This window comes from Lepus europaeus, chromosome 8, assembly GCF_033115175.1.
Source record: "Lepus europaeus isolate LE1 chromosome 8, mLepTim1.pri, whole genome shotgun sequence".
Taxonomy (NCBI): domain Eukaryota; kingdom Metazoa; phylum Chordata; class Mammalia; order Lagomorpha; family Leporidae; genus Lepus; species Lepus europaeus.
Window position 1 is genome coordinate 71,598,560 of NC_084834.1, and position 19,493 is coordinate 71,618,052.

The 19,493-nt window shown below is 37.5% G+C and overlaps 1 protein-coding gene across 2 annotated transcripts in view; it reads right to left on the minus strand.

Annotated features, from left to right (window-relative positions):
* Window positions 1-891: 891 nt before the first annotated feature.
* The window catches only part of GSTCD (glutathione S-transferase C-terminal domain containing), a 147,366-nt gene continuing 128,764 nt past the window's right edge, over window positions 892-19,493 (minus strand). Inside the window, exons 8-11 of one of the 2 annotated variants that reach the window (XM_062199784.1) lie at window positions 10,898-11,031; window positions 8,331-8,361; window positions 6,861-6,930; window positions 892-2,600 (exon numbers count right to left, since the gene is read on the minus strand). In XM_062199784.1, the coding sequence (XP_062055768.1) occupies window positions 2,464-2,600; window positions 6,861-6,930; window positions 8,331-8,361; window positions 10,898-11,031 (372 nt within the window). In that variant the 3' untranslated portion in view covers window positions 892-2,463. The remainder of the gene's footprint in view (window positions 2,601-6,860; window positions 6,931-8,330; window positions 8,362-10,897; window positions 11,032-19,493) is intronic. The other variant, XM_062199783.1, reaches the window with a different exon arrangement.

The following is a 19,493-nucleotide window of genomic DNA, read 5'->3' on the forward strand; positions in this document are numbered from 1 at the left end:
ACAAACAAGACAATGAAACATGAAATGGAAATACAAACTACCTGATTTTGCTCAACTCACAATAGCTAAGATATGGAATCCACCGATGTCCATTAACTGATGACCTGATATAGAAATTGTGGTATATATAGTATATAGAATACTATTCAGACATAAAACAGGGTGAAAGCCTGCCTTTCACAACAAAATAGATGCAACGGGAGACCATTATGCTTGATGAAATAAACAAGTCCCCAAAAGACCAACATGTTTCCCCTAACTTGTAGTAACTAATATACAGAGTACAAAAAAAGTAAATGAGCAAAATCAACATTTTGAGATTTGATTGTTGTTTACAACCCTTGTCTATACTCTTGAGGAAGAGTGCTTTTTTTTTTTTTTTTTTTTACTTATTACTTGCTGATTCTTTATTTAGTGTAGGGTTAAGCTTCTGATTAGAAAGACAATTGAAAGTATGTTGTAAAAATTAAAAGAAAAATGGGAAGGGAAGAGGGAGAGAGAGTGAGAGCAAAGGAGAGTGTGAGAGTATCATAATGGTCTTAAAGCTGTATATATGAAATATATGAAATTTGCTCCCTTTATATAAAATGTTTTAAAACATTAAAAAAAAAACTATACCAAATCAAGACAGATTTTGAACACACAAGAAAATTCAGAAATAGAGTCATATGTACTTCAATTGATTTTCAACTGAGATACTAACCTCAATAAGGAGAGGAAAGGAATTTTTAAAAATGGTATTGAAATGACTGTATATTTCTCAAAATCTACCTACCTCTATTTGTGAATAATGATTTGAGATGGATCCTAGACCTAAACATAATAGGCTTGGACTATAAAATTTCTACAATAAAACACAAGTGAAGTCTGCACAGTCTTGGGGTAAGCAAAGTTTTATTAAAGAGGGTGCAGAAAATATTAACTGTAAGAGTAAAAAGATAAATTAAACTTCATCAAAAATAAGATATTCATTAAGAAAATAAGTAGGCAAGCCACAGACTGGGACAAATCTGACATCTGATGGAAATATTATATATTTTTATTTTGCATGGTAATAGCATGGGCATATACAATTGCCAAAACTCCTCAAATGGAACACTTAAAATTTATTATTGTATGTAGCTATATCTCAATTATAAAAAAAGACAGTTAAGGATAAAAGAACACATCATATTTATGGGCAGAAATGACTAAAATACTTAGATGGTTAATTCTTTTCTTAAATTTTATGCCAGAAAACAAGACTTCAAAACTCTCCCTTCTACTCCAAGCTCATACTGTCCAGTAAATGACTCTTGTATTTCAATCCATAGACATGACCATCTGAAGCCCTTCCTCCTTATGATATGTGCCATACAGGAGTTGAAAACATTAAAATCAGTTAAGTGAATCTTAAATGGAAATAACCTATGACATGTACCAGTTAAAGAAATAGCAGCACGTGAGAAAGGACATGCAATATGTCTTTAAAACTGTTGGCTGATGGGAAAAACAGAATTTAAACAGAGAGTATTCAAATAAGCTTCAATACTCTACAATCCTGACACTCCCAATTTACATTCAATAGTTTTTACAAAAAAAAAATAAGGATATTACTGACATTTGAATTATGATATGACATAAAGAAATTAACTAATTCTTCAATCTTGTCTTCTAGATGATTTACTTTCACAGGCAAAACATTGTGTCTCTTGCAACTGACCTTTGTATCCTCAGAAGAATCTAAGCCAGAGTCCTGAAAATAATGGATCCTCAATAATTACTTAAATTCATTAATCAATGTCTTCCTTACTTAGTTAGGATTTATATACAAATCCATACTCATAATGGGAAATTTATTGCAATTGTTTTATAGTCTCTTCACATAAAATGTTTGACCCAGCCATCGTTATCTCATTTGGTAAACTGTTGGCAATATATTTAAAAGAAATATACTAAATGATATTCAAGTTCAGTTATCCTTAGTTCAAAAATAACCATATAGTAATTAAATAGATTTATAAAAAATGTTAGAAAAAAGTACAATTGTTAAAAATATAAAAAAACACACAACGCCCCACCCCATGAGTCTAGTTTTAGTTTATATGTGAATATTTAAATGATTACAAAATAAGGGTTGCAAGTGCACTGTCTTGAATTCAACATGACATCGATAAGATCAGAAAAGCTTGTGAATTGAGGAAGACATTGTTATTCCAGTGATGGACTTCCACTGGGGAGGAGCATTCTGCTTGAGGGGATTCTCACCATAAAAACCAGCAGTCCTCTCATCACAGATTGTAAGAGCATTTGTGATGCTTTGCAGGCAGCCTTTCTTCTAAGATTTTCCTGTCCCTTTCCTTCCTGAGTGTAATGGGTTCAGGATGGCTGATGCTGTGTCCTAGTTATGCCAAGAAACCCCGAATGCCACTGGGCTTTCATCATGAAGACTGATGGCAAAACATGAAAGGTGAGTATCTTGTTCTACATGGGGACTCCTACAATCATGTTATTTTTGGGAGAGCAGCTCTCTGGCTCCATAGATATTACTTGAACGGAATAGCCATGTTCTTCTGCCGCTCTTGCTCGATCCATATCCACCAGGCACATGCACTGTTTCCCTGAAATACAGCAGATGGTATCATGAGACACCCTCCTGCAAAGCAGTGCAGTTTCAGTTTGTTTAAGGGAAACCAAAGGGTGACAAAATCCACAAGCACCATGGAGAATGCTGGCAACACCAAGTCTTGTTTAATCTTTTTCAGTTTGATTCTTGATCCTTGTTGAGAGAAGATAGTCACAAATACATGACATTTCACAGGTTTGTCTCTGTTAATAGTTCAAGGAAGTTAACTTCTTCAAATGCAGTTGTAGACAACTCTCGGATTAAAACTACAGATTACCTCCTACCTTGGTTAAAAATCCATTTCTCTGTAAAACTACCTTATTTGTAATATTGTGAAATGAAATCTGTCTTTTACGGATGTGCATTTAGCCTGGTCATTAAGATGTCCACATCTTATGTCAGAGAATTTGCGTTTAATTCCCAGCTCTAGCCCCTAACTCCAGCTTCTTGCTAACGCAGGCCCTGGGAGGTAGCAGGTGATGTCTCAGTAGTTGGTTTCCTGCAGCCCGCCCACATGGGAGACCTGAGACCAGTTCCTTGCTTTGAGTTGGCCCAGTCTCAACCATGATGGGCATTAGGGAGTGAACCAGTTTGTATGGGACCTCTGTCTCTCTCCCTCTCTATCTCTCAAATAACTAAATTAAAAAAAAGAAAGAAAGAAAGAAAGAAAGAAATCTTGCTGACAAAAAACCCTCTGAAAAATACTACATTTTCCACCTGGAGTTTTTCAGGACTGTGAAGAACTGAGAAATGGAGAGTATTTCAGAAAATCCTCAATTGTGTGCTGATTATTTCATGTGCATATGTAAAGTGAGGAATAATATACTCTTCCTTTTCAGAGCTCTTGAACTTCTGTAAAATACTGGTATTCTATGTCCATTGCAATCTTTGGAAAACAAGTAGAAACCTGACTGGCAAACAAAGCAGCTAATTTGTTTCTCTTTGGCAGACACAAACTTCAAACTTGAGAAGTGCTTTGAGAGAAATGATTGGGGCTGAATATATTAAAAGTTATGGTTTACTTTAGCACTTTTCTCTAAATTCAATATATGAGCTTCCGCATATATAGAAATAGGCTACTGACTATGCAGAACTTCTTTCATTCCACTTTTCTTCAATAATTATAATGCCTCAACCTTATTTTAAAACAATTTATTTGAATGACAGTGGAAACTGCCAAGCTAAAATCACTTCAGAAGTGAAGACACATGTCCAAAATAGAAAAGTCCTCTGTGAAAGACAGCATCCTCCCAGGAAAAAAAATCAATGGAAGGTGAAAGCCACAGATAAGAACTGGCAATGGGAGAGTCGATATTTTGTATATTTTCCTTAAAAGGACCAATGCCATAAGGATGCACTGTGTTAGAAATGATATAAAGAGATGTTTAGAATTCCATTTAGACAAAATATCCCCTCTTCATTAACAGTCCAATGGCTGACATTGTTTTTTGCCTGAAAACGTCGTCTTTCACATCGCTAAATGTTTCTGCATCTACTTTTCAGTTTAAAATGAAATATTCTGTCAGAATGAGATGCTCTACATTCCTTCAGTACCCACCCTGGGCTTACATTGCAGTGCATTTACCCTTGGCTTTGATCCCACTTCAGTTAATTTTTTTTGTTTTCATTATGTAAAATAATCTCATGTTTTCACATGTTGAAATGTCTTTTACAACTAAAATTCAGTTGTTGGTAGTCTACCTTTTGGGGTCTGATAAATTTCCTAAAAATGTTCACAGAACACAGGAATAGCCTGTATGAAGCAGAAGTGTAGATATATGACGGAGTCTATGGCTTTATTTGAATCTGATTTTCTCCCCTTCCTGCCTGCAATTTTAAAATGCTCTTCTTCCTCGGTGCTAGCAACTTCCAGCCACCCAACTTCTATTGTGTACATATCCATCTACTATATAATTATGTCTTCATGTGTTGCTCTGGTATGAATATATTCCCTAAAAAGCAGGTGTTGGTAACTTAAATCTCCAATGCACAATGTTGGGGGTGGGGCCTAGCAAGAGGTGATCAGGCCAAGAAGGATTAATACTGTTATCTCAGTAATGTGTTTGCTATCACAAGTGTGGGTGCCTTATGAAAGGGCGAGTCTGGTCCCCTCTTGTTCTCTCTCTTCTTATGTGCTTTCTGCCACATTATGACTCAGAGAAAAGGCCTCACTAAATGCATGCCCTTCAGTCTTGGACTTGCAGCCTCCAGAGCTGTAAGCTAAGTAAATGTGTTTGTAATGAATTACTCAGTCTGAGGTATTCTGCTTTTGCAGAAAAAAAAAAAAAATAGACCAAGACAAAGGTCTACTGGAGTTATATCAAATGTACTTTTTTTTTTTGACAGGCAGAGTGGACAGTGAGAGAGAGAGAGAGAGAAAGGTCTTCCTTTTGCCGTTGGTTCACCCTCCAATGGCCGCCGTGCCCAGCACGCTGCAGCTGGCGCACCGCAATGATCCAAAGCCAGGAGCCAGGTGCTTCTCCTGGTCTCCCATGGAGTGCAGGGCCCAAGGACCTGGGCCATCCTCCACTGCACTCCCGGGCCATAGCAAAGAGCTGGCCTGGAAGAGGGGCAACCGGGACAGAATCCAGTGCCCTGACCAGGAGGCGGAGGATTAGCCTATTGAGCCGCAGCGCCGGCCTCAAATGTACTTTTGACTTACTCAAAGTGTTGGTGATGTGAAAGGAAGAGGAAGAGGGAAATGGAGTGCAAAAGAAAGAGTAGTAGTTGTAGGTAAGAGACAGTCAACTCTCTTCAAAAGTTTATGTGAAAGAATATAAGAAACAAAAGGAAATAATATCTCTCCTCATCAGGTCTCACATACCTCTCCAACTGTGAACACCTAGCTATGCTGACTTCATTTTTAAAGATCAATTTTAGAGTTTAAAGATATCTATTTCTGATAAAATATGGTCCCTGAATACCAGCTAACTTTCATCTGGTGCTCAACCAATAAAACCATAGACTATTTTCTAGTATCTTCGAGGAAAATGTGTCTTATTGAAATTTTGGAGAGAAAGAATGAAATGTCTTATATGGGGCTTTATGAATGATTTTTTAAGACTTATTTATTTATTTGAAAGTCAGAGTTACAGAGAGAGAGGGAGAGACAGGGAGGGAGATAGCTTCCTTCTGCCAGTTCACTCCCCAGGTGGCTGCAATGGCCAGGTCTCAGCCAGGCTGAAGACAGGAGCCAGGAACTTCATCTGGGTATCCCACATGGAAGGCAGAGGCTCAAGAGTCTCTTACATATATGGCAGGGGCCCAAGCATTTGGGCTTTACCCAGGCCATTACCAGGGAGCTGGATCAGAAGTGCAGCATCCAGGACATGAACCAGCACCCATATAGGATGCTGGCATCTTGGGTGGCGGCTTAATTTGCTATGCTATGACACTGATCCTATGAATGATTTTTAAGATTATTTTTGACTCTGCCCCTTTATCTTAAGCTCTGATTTTAGATCTTAAGCTTCCAGTGATGTGATTCCAGCATGCTAGGTAGCAGCACCGCAAAGGTAGTTAAGAGTTTCACAGTCAAGTAAGTTGGGTTCGTATGGTAGCTCTATCATCTATTAGATGAAGTACCCCAGGCAACCTTTTGTCTCAGCTCTCTCAGCATTAAAATGTAAACAACAGTTTCTACTCCTTAAGTATTTTTATAAGAATTTACTGAGATAATAGGTAAGAGCATTTAGCTTAGTGCTTAAATGTATAATACCTATTAGCTTCTATATTCTTCTAAATGTGATTCCATTTTCTAAAATGAAGTCTTCAATACATCAATTACCTAATAAACTTGAAATCTTTCTTTGGGTCTCCCTATTTACATAGTGTTTAATATTGCAAATGTCAGATAAATTCATCTATGATGAACACACAAGTATATTTTTTCTGAGGAAGAAAATATTATCTTTATACATTTTATAATGCATCAATTTGGCATCATTATTATTTCTTTTTGACTTTTGATAGATGCTGCATTTTGTTCATAACAGTAAGAGAGATTTAACATAGGAATTCTATTCAATGTACAGACATTGAAAATGTATTTAAATGTATTAATGTTTCCCAAAATAGGATATAATATTGTTATAGTTACAAAGCCCTTTTTCAATATGGACTAAGTTTTCTGAGAAGAATAAACTTTAGTTGCTTGCTGGTAAATGGGCCAGTTTTTCTCACATAGTCTCTGTCCATTGGTTCCACAGCATGTTGTGCTTGATCTACTCACCAGCTGCTCTGTGAAAATACATACCTATGAGTCTTCGTTGGGGTGGAAGCTGGACAGCTGTCTGATCTGCAAATCTGCACAGAATCATGTGTTCCTGAAAGAAAAAGCAATTGGATGTGGATTTATTTCAGCCTTCTACTTCCACAATGTAAAAATAACAACACAAAAACTCTCAGCTCAACACTGTTTAATTGAATAAAGTACTACAGAAACAGTACGTTTCAAAGAAGCAAACTTTCAAAAAATGATAATTATTTCTTCTGATGTTTATGCAGTTCTCTCACCTATTACCATTTCTTGGAATGTAATATCCCATGTTATTGACCAATTAGTTATTAGTTGTGATCTTCAGAAAGCAGGAGACTATATAGCTCAGATTGGTGATGCACAACTGTGTAATGTTCTTATTACATTTGAGACACAATTTTCCATGAATTTTGTGTTTTTTTGTGTCTTATAAGCAGAGTTTTGTTCCACATAAGGGATTGGCAAACTATGGCTCATAGATGCAAACCAACCTATCACTTATTTTCTGTATAGCTCATGAGTTAAGAAAGTTTTTATATTTTTAAAGGGTCATAAACTAGCAACAACCAAAACATTAACAATGGCAAGGACAAGGAAGAAGAATGTGGGAGATCTGTATGTGACCAGCAAAATTTGAAATAATTACTATTTGGCGCTTTACAGAAAAACTTGCTTCTGTTCTGGCTTATCTTTTCAAACATTTTTGTATAGTGATCAGCCTTGGAGAATACAGTTTCTCCCTCAGGAGCAAAGGGCAGGTATCATCTACTCCATTTCCTGAAGCCCTGTGGGTACTGGAACTCTGGGAGTCAGTGTGAAGACAATGGCAGTTTGTCTACTGCTATCTCTGTGAGCAGCAAATTGATTTTTGTCCTCGACTCAGGAGGTGCTTATCTTCTGCCACTACTCACAATGGCAGGCTAACTCGTTAGCTTCCAAGTGGGCCAAACATCTCAGATCTTTTAAAAATCTTATCAACAATTTTAGAGTAAATCTGGATTTGTATAATAATAATAATAATCCACATTAGATGTTGAAGTAATTCAAATATAACTATAGATTATATACTCCATTAGAGATTTGAGGGAGTGGGCATTTGGGGCAGTGGTTAAGACAATAGCTGGACACCACATCCTATATCGGAGTGGTTGGTTTCCAGTCCCAGCTCTGTTCCCATCCCAGTCTTCTGCTAATGTGTGCCCTGGTAGGCAGCAGGTGATGGCTCAGGTGATGAAGGGATTCCTTCACCCACATAGGAGACCTGGATCGAGTTTCCAGCTCCTGGCTTCGGCACCTGCTGGGGCTATTGCAGGCATCTGGGGAGTGGACCAGCAGATAGGATAACTGTGTCTGATTATCTGTTTCTGCCTTTCAAATAAATATATAATAATTAAAAAATTTTGAGAAGAAGAAATATAAAGAATGAAAATGTATATTAGGAAGACATATAGATGTGTATAAGGTTACCTTGTATGATAAAGTATTCTTGAATTGTTCACTGAAATAAAGAAAAAGAGATTAGTCATAATTTTAAATCATAAATATTGGGTAAAATAATTTTGAAGGAACTAAATTGTAAATAGACATAAATATTATTCTGAAGAGTATAAAAAGCTATACTGAAGTAAAAACTATGCCAGTTTGAAATGTTTTTATAAAAATATGTCATAAGTATATTAATTTTAAAGAATTTCTTTCACAGATTATTTATATGGTTAAAGAAGCACAACCAATTTCTTTCTCTAACCCTCATGAAAACACAGATTGTGGTGTTTTACTATTCCTGTGTGGGTTTTATTATTCAGGGGTAGTGAGGCCAACAAATCAGGTGATGATGGTTATTGGATACATTCTTGGTTATTCATAGCTCCCCAAGAGGAAGGATGCCATGCTATGCAGGGCCATATGGGGAAGCACCAGTGTTAGGAGAAAGGGAAGAGTCAGGTGTGGTGTCCCTGGGAAGGAACAGGGAGGCAGGACAAGCAGGCTGAGTTTGAATTTCAGTAGGTCTGGAGAATAGGGCTCTCAGTGAATGATAACACCAGGCCCTGGGGTATTAGAGCAAGAAGATTGTGATGTGGAGGCAAAAGAGCCCCAGGAAGGAGGTAGTTGGAGGATGTGAGCTCTGCATTGGTTAGTTTGCTAATGAAAGTCATGCTTGTAGCAAGGTTTTAACTATCTCTGGTTGTTAGATATAGCCCTGGGAAGGGCAGTCTCTCCTCGATCAGCAAGGCCTCAGATGTCAATGAATCAGAACATAAAGATGTGATTAATGCACCAGGAGAGTAGTGCTGTCACAGCTATTAAAGTAAACATACATTCCTTGAACATTGTCTTTTATCAGTGCTGTAACCCTCACTCTTAAGTTAATCAGAAACACGTACCTATACATTTGATGCTAAATCTATTAGTGCCAATTTGTTTGCTTGAAATGAGTGTTTGTTTTCACATATTCTAGAAATTGTGCTACTTATAAAATTCCAATTCTATCTTTGGTGATTGAGGTCAGTCTTATATCCAAAGAAAGAAACAAACTTTCTAATCATTTCCAAGGACAAGGAGAGCAAATGTCAGTAAATCTATAGGGGTGGCATTCAATTGAGATTTTAAAATCAGTTAAGTTAGACTGGAAGCAAAACAAGTTAAAACAGCCTTTTTTTTTTTTTTTTTTTTTTTTTTTACAGGCAGAGTGGACAGTGAGAGAGAGAGACAGAGAGAAAGGTCTTCCTTTGCTGTTGGCTCACCCTCCAATGGCTGCCGCGGCTGCTGGCGCACCGCGCTGATCCGATGGCAGGAGCCAGGTGCTTCTTCTGGTCTCCCATGGGGTGCAGGGCCCAAGCACTTGGGCCATCCTCCACTGCACTCCCGGGCCATAGCAGAGAGCTGGCCTGGAAGAGGGGCAACCGGGACAGAATCCGGTGCCCCGACTGGGACTAGAACCCGGTGTGCCGGCGCCACAAGGCAGAGGATTAGCCTATTGAGCCGTGGCGCCAGCCAAAACAGCATTCTTAAAATATTGATAGTGCTATACTTACAAATTTCTTTTTGAGTTGTAAAACTATACATTTTATCAAAATAGATTTAGAGTAAAATGAATTTTGGCTGCTGAATTAAGTCTCAAATTGTATTTTATTTTCTACTTTTAATGGTTCCTTTTTTTTTCTCAACTCTTTGCAAATTTAGTAAAGAGCAAGACAAAGACAAAGAAGACTATTATTTTTATTTTGTTATTTTAAATTACTTATCTAGAGACCATTAAGTATCAGTTGTAATGAAAGTTTTCCAAGCTTTCCTAAAGGTAATGATGCAATTGGTCAGGAAGTCTTTTTTGATATATTATAGGAAAGGCTTCCCCAAAGTAATATATTTAGCCTACTCTGTAATTAAGGTGACCATCATTATTCTCATTAACTAATAACCAAAGTGTCTCCTTCTTCTAGAAGGGATAAGGGCTATAAAAATGACTGTCAGCTTGCAGATTAGCCATCAACACCCATGGGCAGTATGTTAAAATACCACTGCTACTACTATTATCAACAGTTAAGTTTGATGAGTGCTTGCTCTAATGCTACTTCTAAGAGCTTTACTTAGGACTCCAAATTCTCACAAAATCCTTGAAGTAGTCGCCATTATAATCATCATCACACAGATGTGAAAACACGGGCAAAAAGAGTTTAACTAAGTTGACAAAAGTGAAACGACTTATAAAATGATAAGAAGCCAGTATTTGCATCCAGGCAGTGTACTTTGTCCAGTTCCTAAATATGTACTCACTACAGTTTACAGAGTGGTTAATTACAGTCTGACTTCTAGATTGACTTGCTTTATTTCAGCAAGAGCTGCATCCAAGACAAAAATCAGAGACTGATAGAGATGAGATTCTTTCTTCCTCATACATCTTAACAACAATCCTTGCCATCAAGGAAAGAAGAGGTAATGAGCTCAAAACAAAATCTTAATACAACGTGTATCAGTCAAGCTTTGTCCTTGGCTAACCCATATCTTGGTGTCTCAGGTAGAACAGGAAATCTTACCTTTTTGGAAAATTAAACTTTGAGGTGTTCTGAATGAAACCATAACAGCAAGGGCATGTGACGAAGGAAGCCCGTGTTTTGACACAGTGTTCAATCACCATGTCAGTTGCCACTCCACAAGCATGCAGTGCCACCTGGAAAATAAAACTAGACTTTAGCACTAAGTTCTTTCCTAACTAACAGTATAACTTCTGTGCCTTTTTAATTTTAACTTTTTGTGACTAACCTTTGAGAGATTCTAAGCTACTAGAGTATTACTCTTAAATAGTTTAAAAACCTCTCATTTGGTATACCAGATAACTACTGAGCTATTCCTATTAGGAAATCAGATGGGGTTGGTGCTGTGGTGTAGCAAATAAAGGCACCACCTGTGATGCCCATATGGGCACCAGTTCGTGTCCTGGCTGCCCCATTTCCAATCCTGCTCCCTTCTAATGGCCTGGGAAAAGATGCAGAAAATGGCCTAAGTGCTTGGGTCCCTTACCACCCACATAGGAGACCAGGAAAAAGCTCTACACTTCTAGCTTCCACACGGCCCAGTCCCTGGCCCTTGTGGCTATCTGGGGAATGAACCAGTGGATGCAAGATCTTTCTCTCTCTCTGTCTCGCCCTCTCTTGCTGCAACTCTGCCTTTCACATAAATAAAATCAATCTTAAAACAATTTATAAAAAAAAAGAAAATTAGGCAAGGTTAAAAGATTTAAAATGTAATATTGTAAATGAAGCATGATACATTCAATGGAATATCTGTGCATTCTTAGATGTGGAAAATTTAATATACATATACATATATGACTATCTAAACCAATGCTTTTGCTGATTGTGAATTTAGTTCAATCATAGTATTGTAGCAAGAACAATCAATTTGAGAATTTCTAGTCTAGAACTCCGGTTGGTTTTATAACCCTGGGTCAGTTAAAATTTATCTTCTTTTGTAAACTACAGTCAACAACACAGAAATCTCAATGCTGTTATAAAAATTAAATAAAAATGTGTTTGAAACACTTTCTAAAGCTATATGAACATACCCCAATCATTTATACAACACTTTTCAAAGTGTTTTCATAAAATAACAAACTTTAACATTGAATGATGAATTATATGAACTACTTTCATGAGGCTTATTTAAAAGGGGAGGAATGAAATTGTGAATTAGAATAATAATCAGGACTTAAATAATTTATAAAAATATTCTTCCTTTCCCTCTAAAAATGACTATAAAATATTTCCAAAACATACATCCTTAAATAAATTTATACTTATAATCTAAAGTAGATAATTACTAAAAATCTTAAGCTAAATAAAGCAAAGAAGGACTCTAGGAAGGGAGAGTCACATGTGGAAATCCTGAAAGATGAGTTATTCACATTTTGCCTGAAAAATGCTCACATCTCCATTTCATTCTGGTCACAGACAAGTTGTATGGCACTGTAATTTTTCCCCTCTAAGGAAAGATCTCATTAACTTCAGAGTAGGGAGTAGTTTTTATGGTAAATAAAGAGATTTTCTGGACATTTCTGGGTGTTAAACACTACTTTATTAGGAAAGAGGAAAGCAAAATCTCTGTTTTCAACTTTTCTCTGGAATCTCCCTCTTCTTCTAGACTTATAGGAGCTGCATAGAAGTCAGCAATCTCGGTGCTTGCTATCAACCCACTTTCCCTGTTTCTCTCTGGAAACAGAGTCTAGGAAGGCTGCGATTCAGGGAAGCCAGCAACAACTGCAGGGTAGTGGGAGAGTAAAGAACTTTGATTTCTTTTTTTTTTCATTTTTAGTCAGTCAGCTTTGCAGAGTAAAAATCAGGCTAGTCCTTATTTTCATGAGTAGCTAGATAGAATCTCATAGTAAAAATCAGAGATGCAGTTTCCTCTGGAGAGGGTACCCCTTCTGTGTAGGCAGAAGGCTAGGTGGTAGCATAGAGGTCTTCCATGCCCACATCAACCCTGAAAAACGAAAGCTATCCATTTTAGGAATAAAGAAACTAAGGCTTGGGGAAATTCAGAACTTGCCCATAAAAACAAAAACAGAAACATCCCAAACCCCAGCTATTGAGAGGCAGGATCCAAAGCACAAGGCTTAACTCCATACATCATTATATCAGGCTTCTCCACAAAACCCTCTCGAGTCTCTAAACAAAGAAAAGTTCTGACAATTTGCTTCTATAAGTCCTTTACTTAGGCTCATATTCCCTTTGCCACATTCAAAAAGAGTGAGTTTGTTTCCTTCATTTAAAGGGAGACCAGGATAAGCACCTGGCTCCTGCCATCGGATCAGCGCGGTGCGCCGGCCGCAGTGTTCTGGCCGTGGCGGCCATTGGAGGGTGAACCAACGGCAAAAGGAAGACCTTTCTCTCTGTGTCTCTCTCACTGTCCACTCTGCCTGTCAAAAAAAAAAAAAAAAAAAAAAAAAGAAAATAACTGAACTGGAGAAATATTTACACAACAGATTTTAGATTTAAGAGGTTTTACTGCATTATATATTCCTAATTTCCACTATCATGAAAGACAGGACAGAAATAGGCAAATAATGAAGAGAGATATATACTAATGGGCCCATTCAAATGTGGAAATTTAGCATACATTAAAAGTGACATTTCAAATTAGAGGAAAAAAGATGTAATTTTTAATAAGTAATATTAGGTTAACCTGACAGCTTTATGAAAAACAAGAATTATCTTTTCCTTTCACCACATACAAGAAATAAATTTAAAATGGATTAGATTAAAAATGCAAACAAATAAGACATGGAAAAATTGAGGCACAGAGACATTACATAAATTGTCCAAAGTCAAATAGCGAGTTAAGGACTCCAATTTAGACAGCTTGGGCCCTTGACTCTAGATAAATACTGTTTACAAATATAGTTAGTTAGTCTCCAAATTTCATTTGTTTTCCCTGATCGGCGACAACTGAGCACCAAAGGGGAAACCTGTGGAAGTGAAATGGACACTATAAGAAACTATGACCTGATCAGCTCTTGTCCTGGCTCTAGATGTACAATATAATACTTTATCCTTTTTAGTATTTGTTGTTGTTGTTGTTGTTCTAGTACTAGTGGTTGAACTCTGTAATTAACACACAATTATTCTTAGGTGTTTAAATTTTAACTGAAAAGTGATCCCTGTTAAATTTCAGAGTGGAAAAAGAGAGGGAGGAGATGTACAATTTGGGACATGCACAATCAGACTTGCCCCAAATGATGGAGTTAGAAATGTACCAGGGGATTCCAATACAATCCCATCAAGGTGGCATGTACCAATGCCATCTCACTAGTCCAAGTGATTAATTTCAGTTCACAACCGATGGCTCTGATAGGTCTAAGAATCAAAGGGATCACACAAACAAGACAAGTGTCTGCTAATACTAACTGATAAAATCAAAAAGGGAGAGAAAGATCCAACATGGGAAATGGGATACACAGCAGACTCATAAAATGGCAGATGTCCTAAACAACACTCTGGCCTCAGAATCAGCCCTTAAGGCATTCGGATCTGGCGGAAGAGCCCATGAGAGTATTGTAGGCATGGAAAGCCAAGACACCATGGAAAAGAAAAAAAGAAGAAGACCTAACTGAAAGATCTCTGTGAGTGAGATCCCAGTGGAAAGAACGGGGCCATCAAAGAAGGAGGTACCTTTCTCTGAAGGGAGGAGAGAACTTCCACTTTGACTATGACCCTATTGGAATAAGATCAAAGTCAGCGAACTCTAAAGGCTTCCATAGCCCTGGCAACTCATGACTAGAGCCTAGGGAGATTACTGACGCCATGAACAGGAGTGTCAAATTGTTAAGTCAGCAACAGGAGTCACTGTGTACTTACATCCCATGTGGGATCTGTCCTTAATGTGTTATCTAATGAGCAGTGATGCTATAACTAGTACTGAAACAGTATTTTTACACTTTGTGTTTCTGCGTGGGTACAAACTGATGTGATCTTTACTAATTATATACTGAATTGATCTTCTGTATATAAAGATAATTGGAAATGAAAAAAAAAAAAAAAAAAAAAAACAACCCTGGTGTTAAATTGGAAATGGCATAGAAAATTAATTTTTTTAAAAAAAATATTATGTAGGATCTCTGTCTTTAATGTGTTGTACACTCTTGTTTGATGCTATAACTAGTACTCCAACAGTATTTTTTTTTCACTATGTGTTGCTATATGGCGGCAAACTGTTGAAATAGTTACCTAATATATACTAAGCTGATCTTCTGTATATAAAGAGAATTGAAAATGAATCATGATGTGATTGGAGGGGGAGAGGGAGTGGGAAAGGGGAGGGTGCGGGTGGGAGGGAAGTTTTGGGAGGGGGAAGCCATTGTAACCCATGGGCTGTACTTTGGAAATTTATATTCATTAAATAAAAGTTTAATTTAAAAAAAATATAGTTAGTCTCAATTTTATTCATCTTACTGGTGTTAACTACCTTTTAAAATTACAACGGAATGGGGGAAAAGTATTCATTACCTGCTAGATGCCAAAATTTTCACTTTTTATTGATTTAACTCTTTAATTTTCCTAATTTAAATTAAAAAAAATTTTTTTTCATTTTATTTGAAAGGCAGAGAGAGAGACTGAGAAAAAGAGACAAATCTTCTATCTGTTGGTTCATTCCCCAAATGCACATAACTGCCAGAGCTGGGCCAGGCTGAAATTAGTAGACCAGAAATCAATCCAGGTCTTCCATGTGGGTGGTAGGGTCTCACTGAACTACTTCAGCCATCATCTGCTTCCCAAAGTGTACATTAACAGGAAGCTGGATGGGAAGCAGAAGAGTTGGGACTCAAACTCAGGCACTCTGATTTAAGATGCAGGTATCCCAAGCAGTGACCTACCTGCTGTGCCAAATGCTCACTCTACTTTTTCCTAATTTAATGCTTTAATAGCACTTACTATCATAATATTCAATAAGAGTTCTGAGGTTGTCTCACCAATAAGATTTGAGGTGAACTATGAATCTAAGCCAGACTCCAAAGCTCACATTCTTTCCATTGTATCTGACCATGCCTCACCTTACCCATCATCTTTGCAGCTAAGAAAAAATCTTAGAGATCATCTTTTTTTGAGAAACAATTTCTGGGTATCATTCTTAGGCTTGTCAGTGACTTATGAGAAGAAAGGGTGAATTACATGCTGGTCACACATAAAGGGAGAAAAGGACAAAGATGAATACATCTATTCGTTTCAGTAAGCCATTCCTATCCATGGTAAATTGTATCACATCTAATTCCTAGTTACATTTCAAACATCTTATTCAGAAAGTTTGTTAATTTAATAAACACAAGATAGATAGATTTATTAAAATAAATCATCTCCCATAGAAAGAAGATCAGAACATAAACCAAAAGTATCTAACAGAGGCTAATGTGCTGGGGGAAACACATTTAATCCATGGCTTAGCTGACTTCACAGCGAACAAGTATTTCACTGACTAATCCAAAGAAGTCATAATTGTGGTCATCAAATGGAGAGTTTCTTATTATTGACCTCTTTCTCTGTATATACACTGAATTCCTATAAAAGATAAATATTGAAGTTGTAAATGTATCTGTTGTCCAAAATAATGAATATCCTAAGTGAAGCATAAATATTTTCAATCCAAATACATATTGCAGAATTCAAACTACAAAAAAGGGATTTTTCTTCAATTTATCTATATCTCATAAAAATTCTAAGTATAATACTCACCCTCTTACATAAGTTACTGAAATAAAACTGAATAGCCAAGAAACCTCAATCTACATATCTTTGTTATATTCACTAGCAAGTAAATGAAATGAATCATCATTCACTTTCATGATGTCTTTCAACTGGCAGCTTATACAGCAAGATTCTAGAAAAATTTTGACATATTTTTTCATTCTTAAAGAATGAATACTATATTGTTGGTTCCTGGAGAAAAGATTATATCAAGGGACTTTAAAAAGTTCATGGAAAATGGCATTAAAAGATGAAGTCTACTTTGGTACAAACCATTTTGAAGTCTATGCAAACTTATATTTTGATTCTTTTTTTTCTGACAAGCAGAGTGGACAGTGAGAGAGAGAGAGACAGAGAGAAAGGTCTTTCTTTTGCCATTGGTTCACCCTCCAATGGCCGCCATGGCCGGCGCACCACGCTGATCCGATGGCAGGAGCCAGGTGCTTCTCCTGGTCTCCCATGGGGTGCAGGGCCCAAGCACTTGGGCCATCCTCCACTGCACTCCCGGGCCATAGCAGAGAGTTGGCCTGGAAGAGGGGCAACCGGGACAGAATCCAGTGCCCTGACCGGGACTAGAACCCGGTGTGCCAGTGCCGCAAGGTGGAGGATTAGCCTGTTGAGCCACGGTGCCGGCCCTATATTTTGATTCTTAATATAAGGTATATTTTCAAATATCTTTCAAAAATTTTGTGTTATTCATAGCCAAAATGTTTCATATTTAGGATTTTAATAAGGCTCCCTGTCCTATTTTTTTTTTTTTACATTTTTGAGGTTCACTTAACATTCACTGAGACTTTTCCTAGCCCAAATCATGCAAGTAGGTACTCTTATTTCTCATTTTATGCAAAAAATATGAGGCTCAAAAAAGTTTTAAGTATCTGGTCCAAGGTTCCAAGTAGGTGACCTAAGATTTAAACTGGTACTATGGCTAAGTTGCTGCTTGCAATACTGACGTCCCATATCAGTGCTCTGGTTCCAATCCTGGCTGCTCCACTTCTGATCCTCTGCTAAAGTGTCTGGGAAAGCAGCACAGAATGGTGCAAGTATTTGGGTCTCTGCTACCCACATGGGAGACTCTAATGAAGCTCTGGGTTGGCTACAGCCTGGAGTAGCTCCAGCCTTTGAAGCCATTTGTAGAGACAATCTGTGGATAGATCTCTCTCTCTCTCTCTTTTCTCTCTCTGCCTTTCAATTAAATAAATAAAGCTTTAAAAAAATAACTGTCTGACTGCAGACCAAACTCCATATATTCTAGTTCTCTATGTTTCCATTTACTCCTCTTTCAGATGTGGGATGTGAATATGGAACTTCTAACTGGACTGTAGTCTCAGCTCTCACCCTAACTTGCTACATCACTCTTTCCCTCTTGGATTCTCAAATTCTCTACTTGTAAAAATGAGAATGTTGAACTGAATGATCTGTAAACTTGCCCCAGCCCAATCAGTTCTGAGTTTTCGCTGCTCAAGGAAGGGTTCTTAATTACAGATATCTTAGAAGCAGACATGGCTCCAATTGTACTCATGTTCTTTAAAAAATTCCATGCAATACTACAGGTTATGGGATTTCTATTTTTATTTATTTATTTTCATCTACATGACAGGTAAAGTGATGGGGGAGCAGAGGTTTCAGACAGACAGATATTTCATCTTTGGGTTATTCTGCAAATATCCAAACAGCCAGAGCTGCCAGGATGAGGCCAAGGGTGCAGAACTCTATATAGCTCTCCCATATGGGTTATAGGTACCCAAGCACTTAAGCCATTATCTGTTGCCTCCCAGGATGTATTAGTGGAAGCTGGAGCTAAATGATCCCAGGCAGTCTGATATGGGATGTGGGAGTCCAAAGTGGCAGCTTAACCTACTGTGCCAAAATGCCTGTCCTGACAACCAACTTTAAAATAGCTAATGCTATTTTTAAAAATTTTTATTTTTCATTTTTCCCCATGCAAATTGTTGAACTCTTTACTTAGTATAGAGTTGGTCTTCTGTATATAAAGTTAATTGAAAATGGATCTTAGTGGAGAATGGGACTGGGAATGGGATAGGGTGGAAGAGGACGGGTGGGACAGTGGGTAGGAGGGAGGGTATGGTGGGAAGAATCACTGTATTCCTAAAGTTTTACTTAAGAAATGCATGAAGTCTGTATTCCTTAAATAAAAGGTTTTTTTGGGGAGGAAAAAAATAAAATAACTAATGCTAAAGGCATATAATTTTAAAAAGAGATCCTTGTTCTTGACACCAAGAAAATCTGACTACACATTGGTTTTCCTTTCTAAAATCTGTTTTTCCACATAATAAATGTATATTGCTATCTCTTGCTTAGACATTACGTATTGGCTTTCTGTTATGAGAAATGAGCATTTTTAGTTTTCATTTTGCATATTCATACAATCTCTTCCTTTTTTGTTCCATCCTGTTTCAGTGCCTTGGGATGTACTGTTCTCTGCTAAATGTAGTGCACAATGCACATTTTTTTTTTAACATCCAGCCTTTCCCTTCCCAATAGCTCTGTAAAGACACTACAATACAATTTTCCACTGTATGCAAGCTTTCAAATAATTGGTTAGCCCATTTTCCTTTTTTTTTTTTTTTTTTGATGGGCAGAGTTAGACAATATGAGAGAGAGAGAGAGAGAGAGAGAGAGAGAGAGAGAGAGAGAGAGAGAAAGGTCTTCATTTTTCCGTTGGTTTACCCTCCCAAGTAGTGTGTTGTGGCCGGTGCGCTGCGCTGATCCAAAGCCAGGAGCCAAGTGCTTCCTCTTGGTCTCCCATGAAGGTGCAGGGCCCAAGGACCTGGGCCATCCTCCACTGCCTTCCTGGGCCACAGCAGAGAGCTGGACTGGAAGAGGAGCAACCGGGACAGAATCTGGCGCCCCAAATGGGACTAGAACCTGGTGTGCC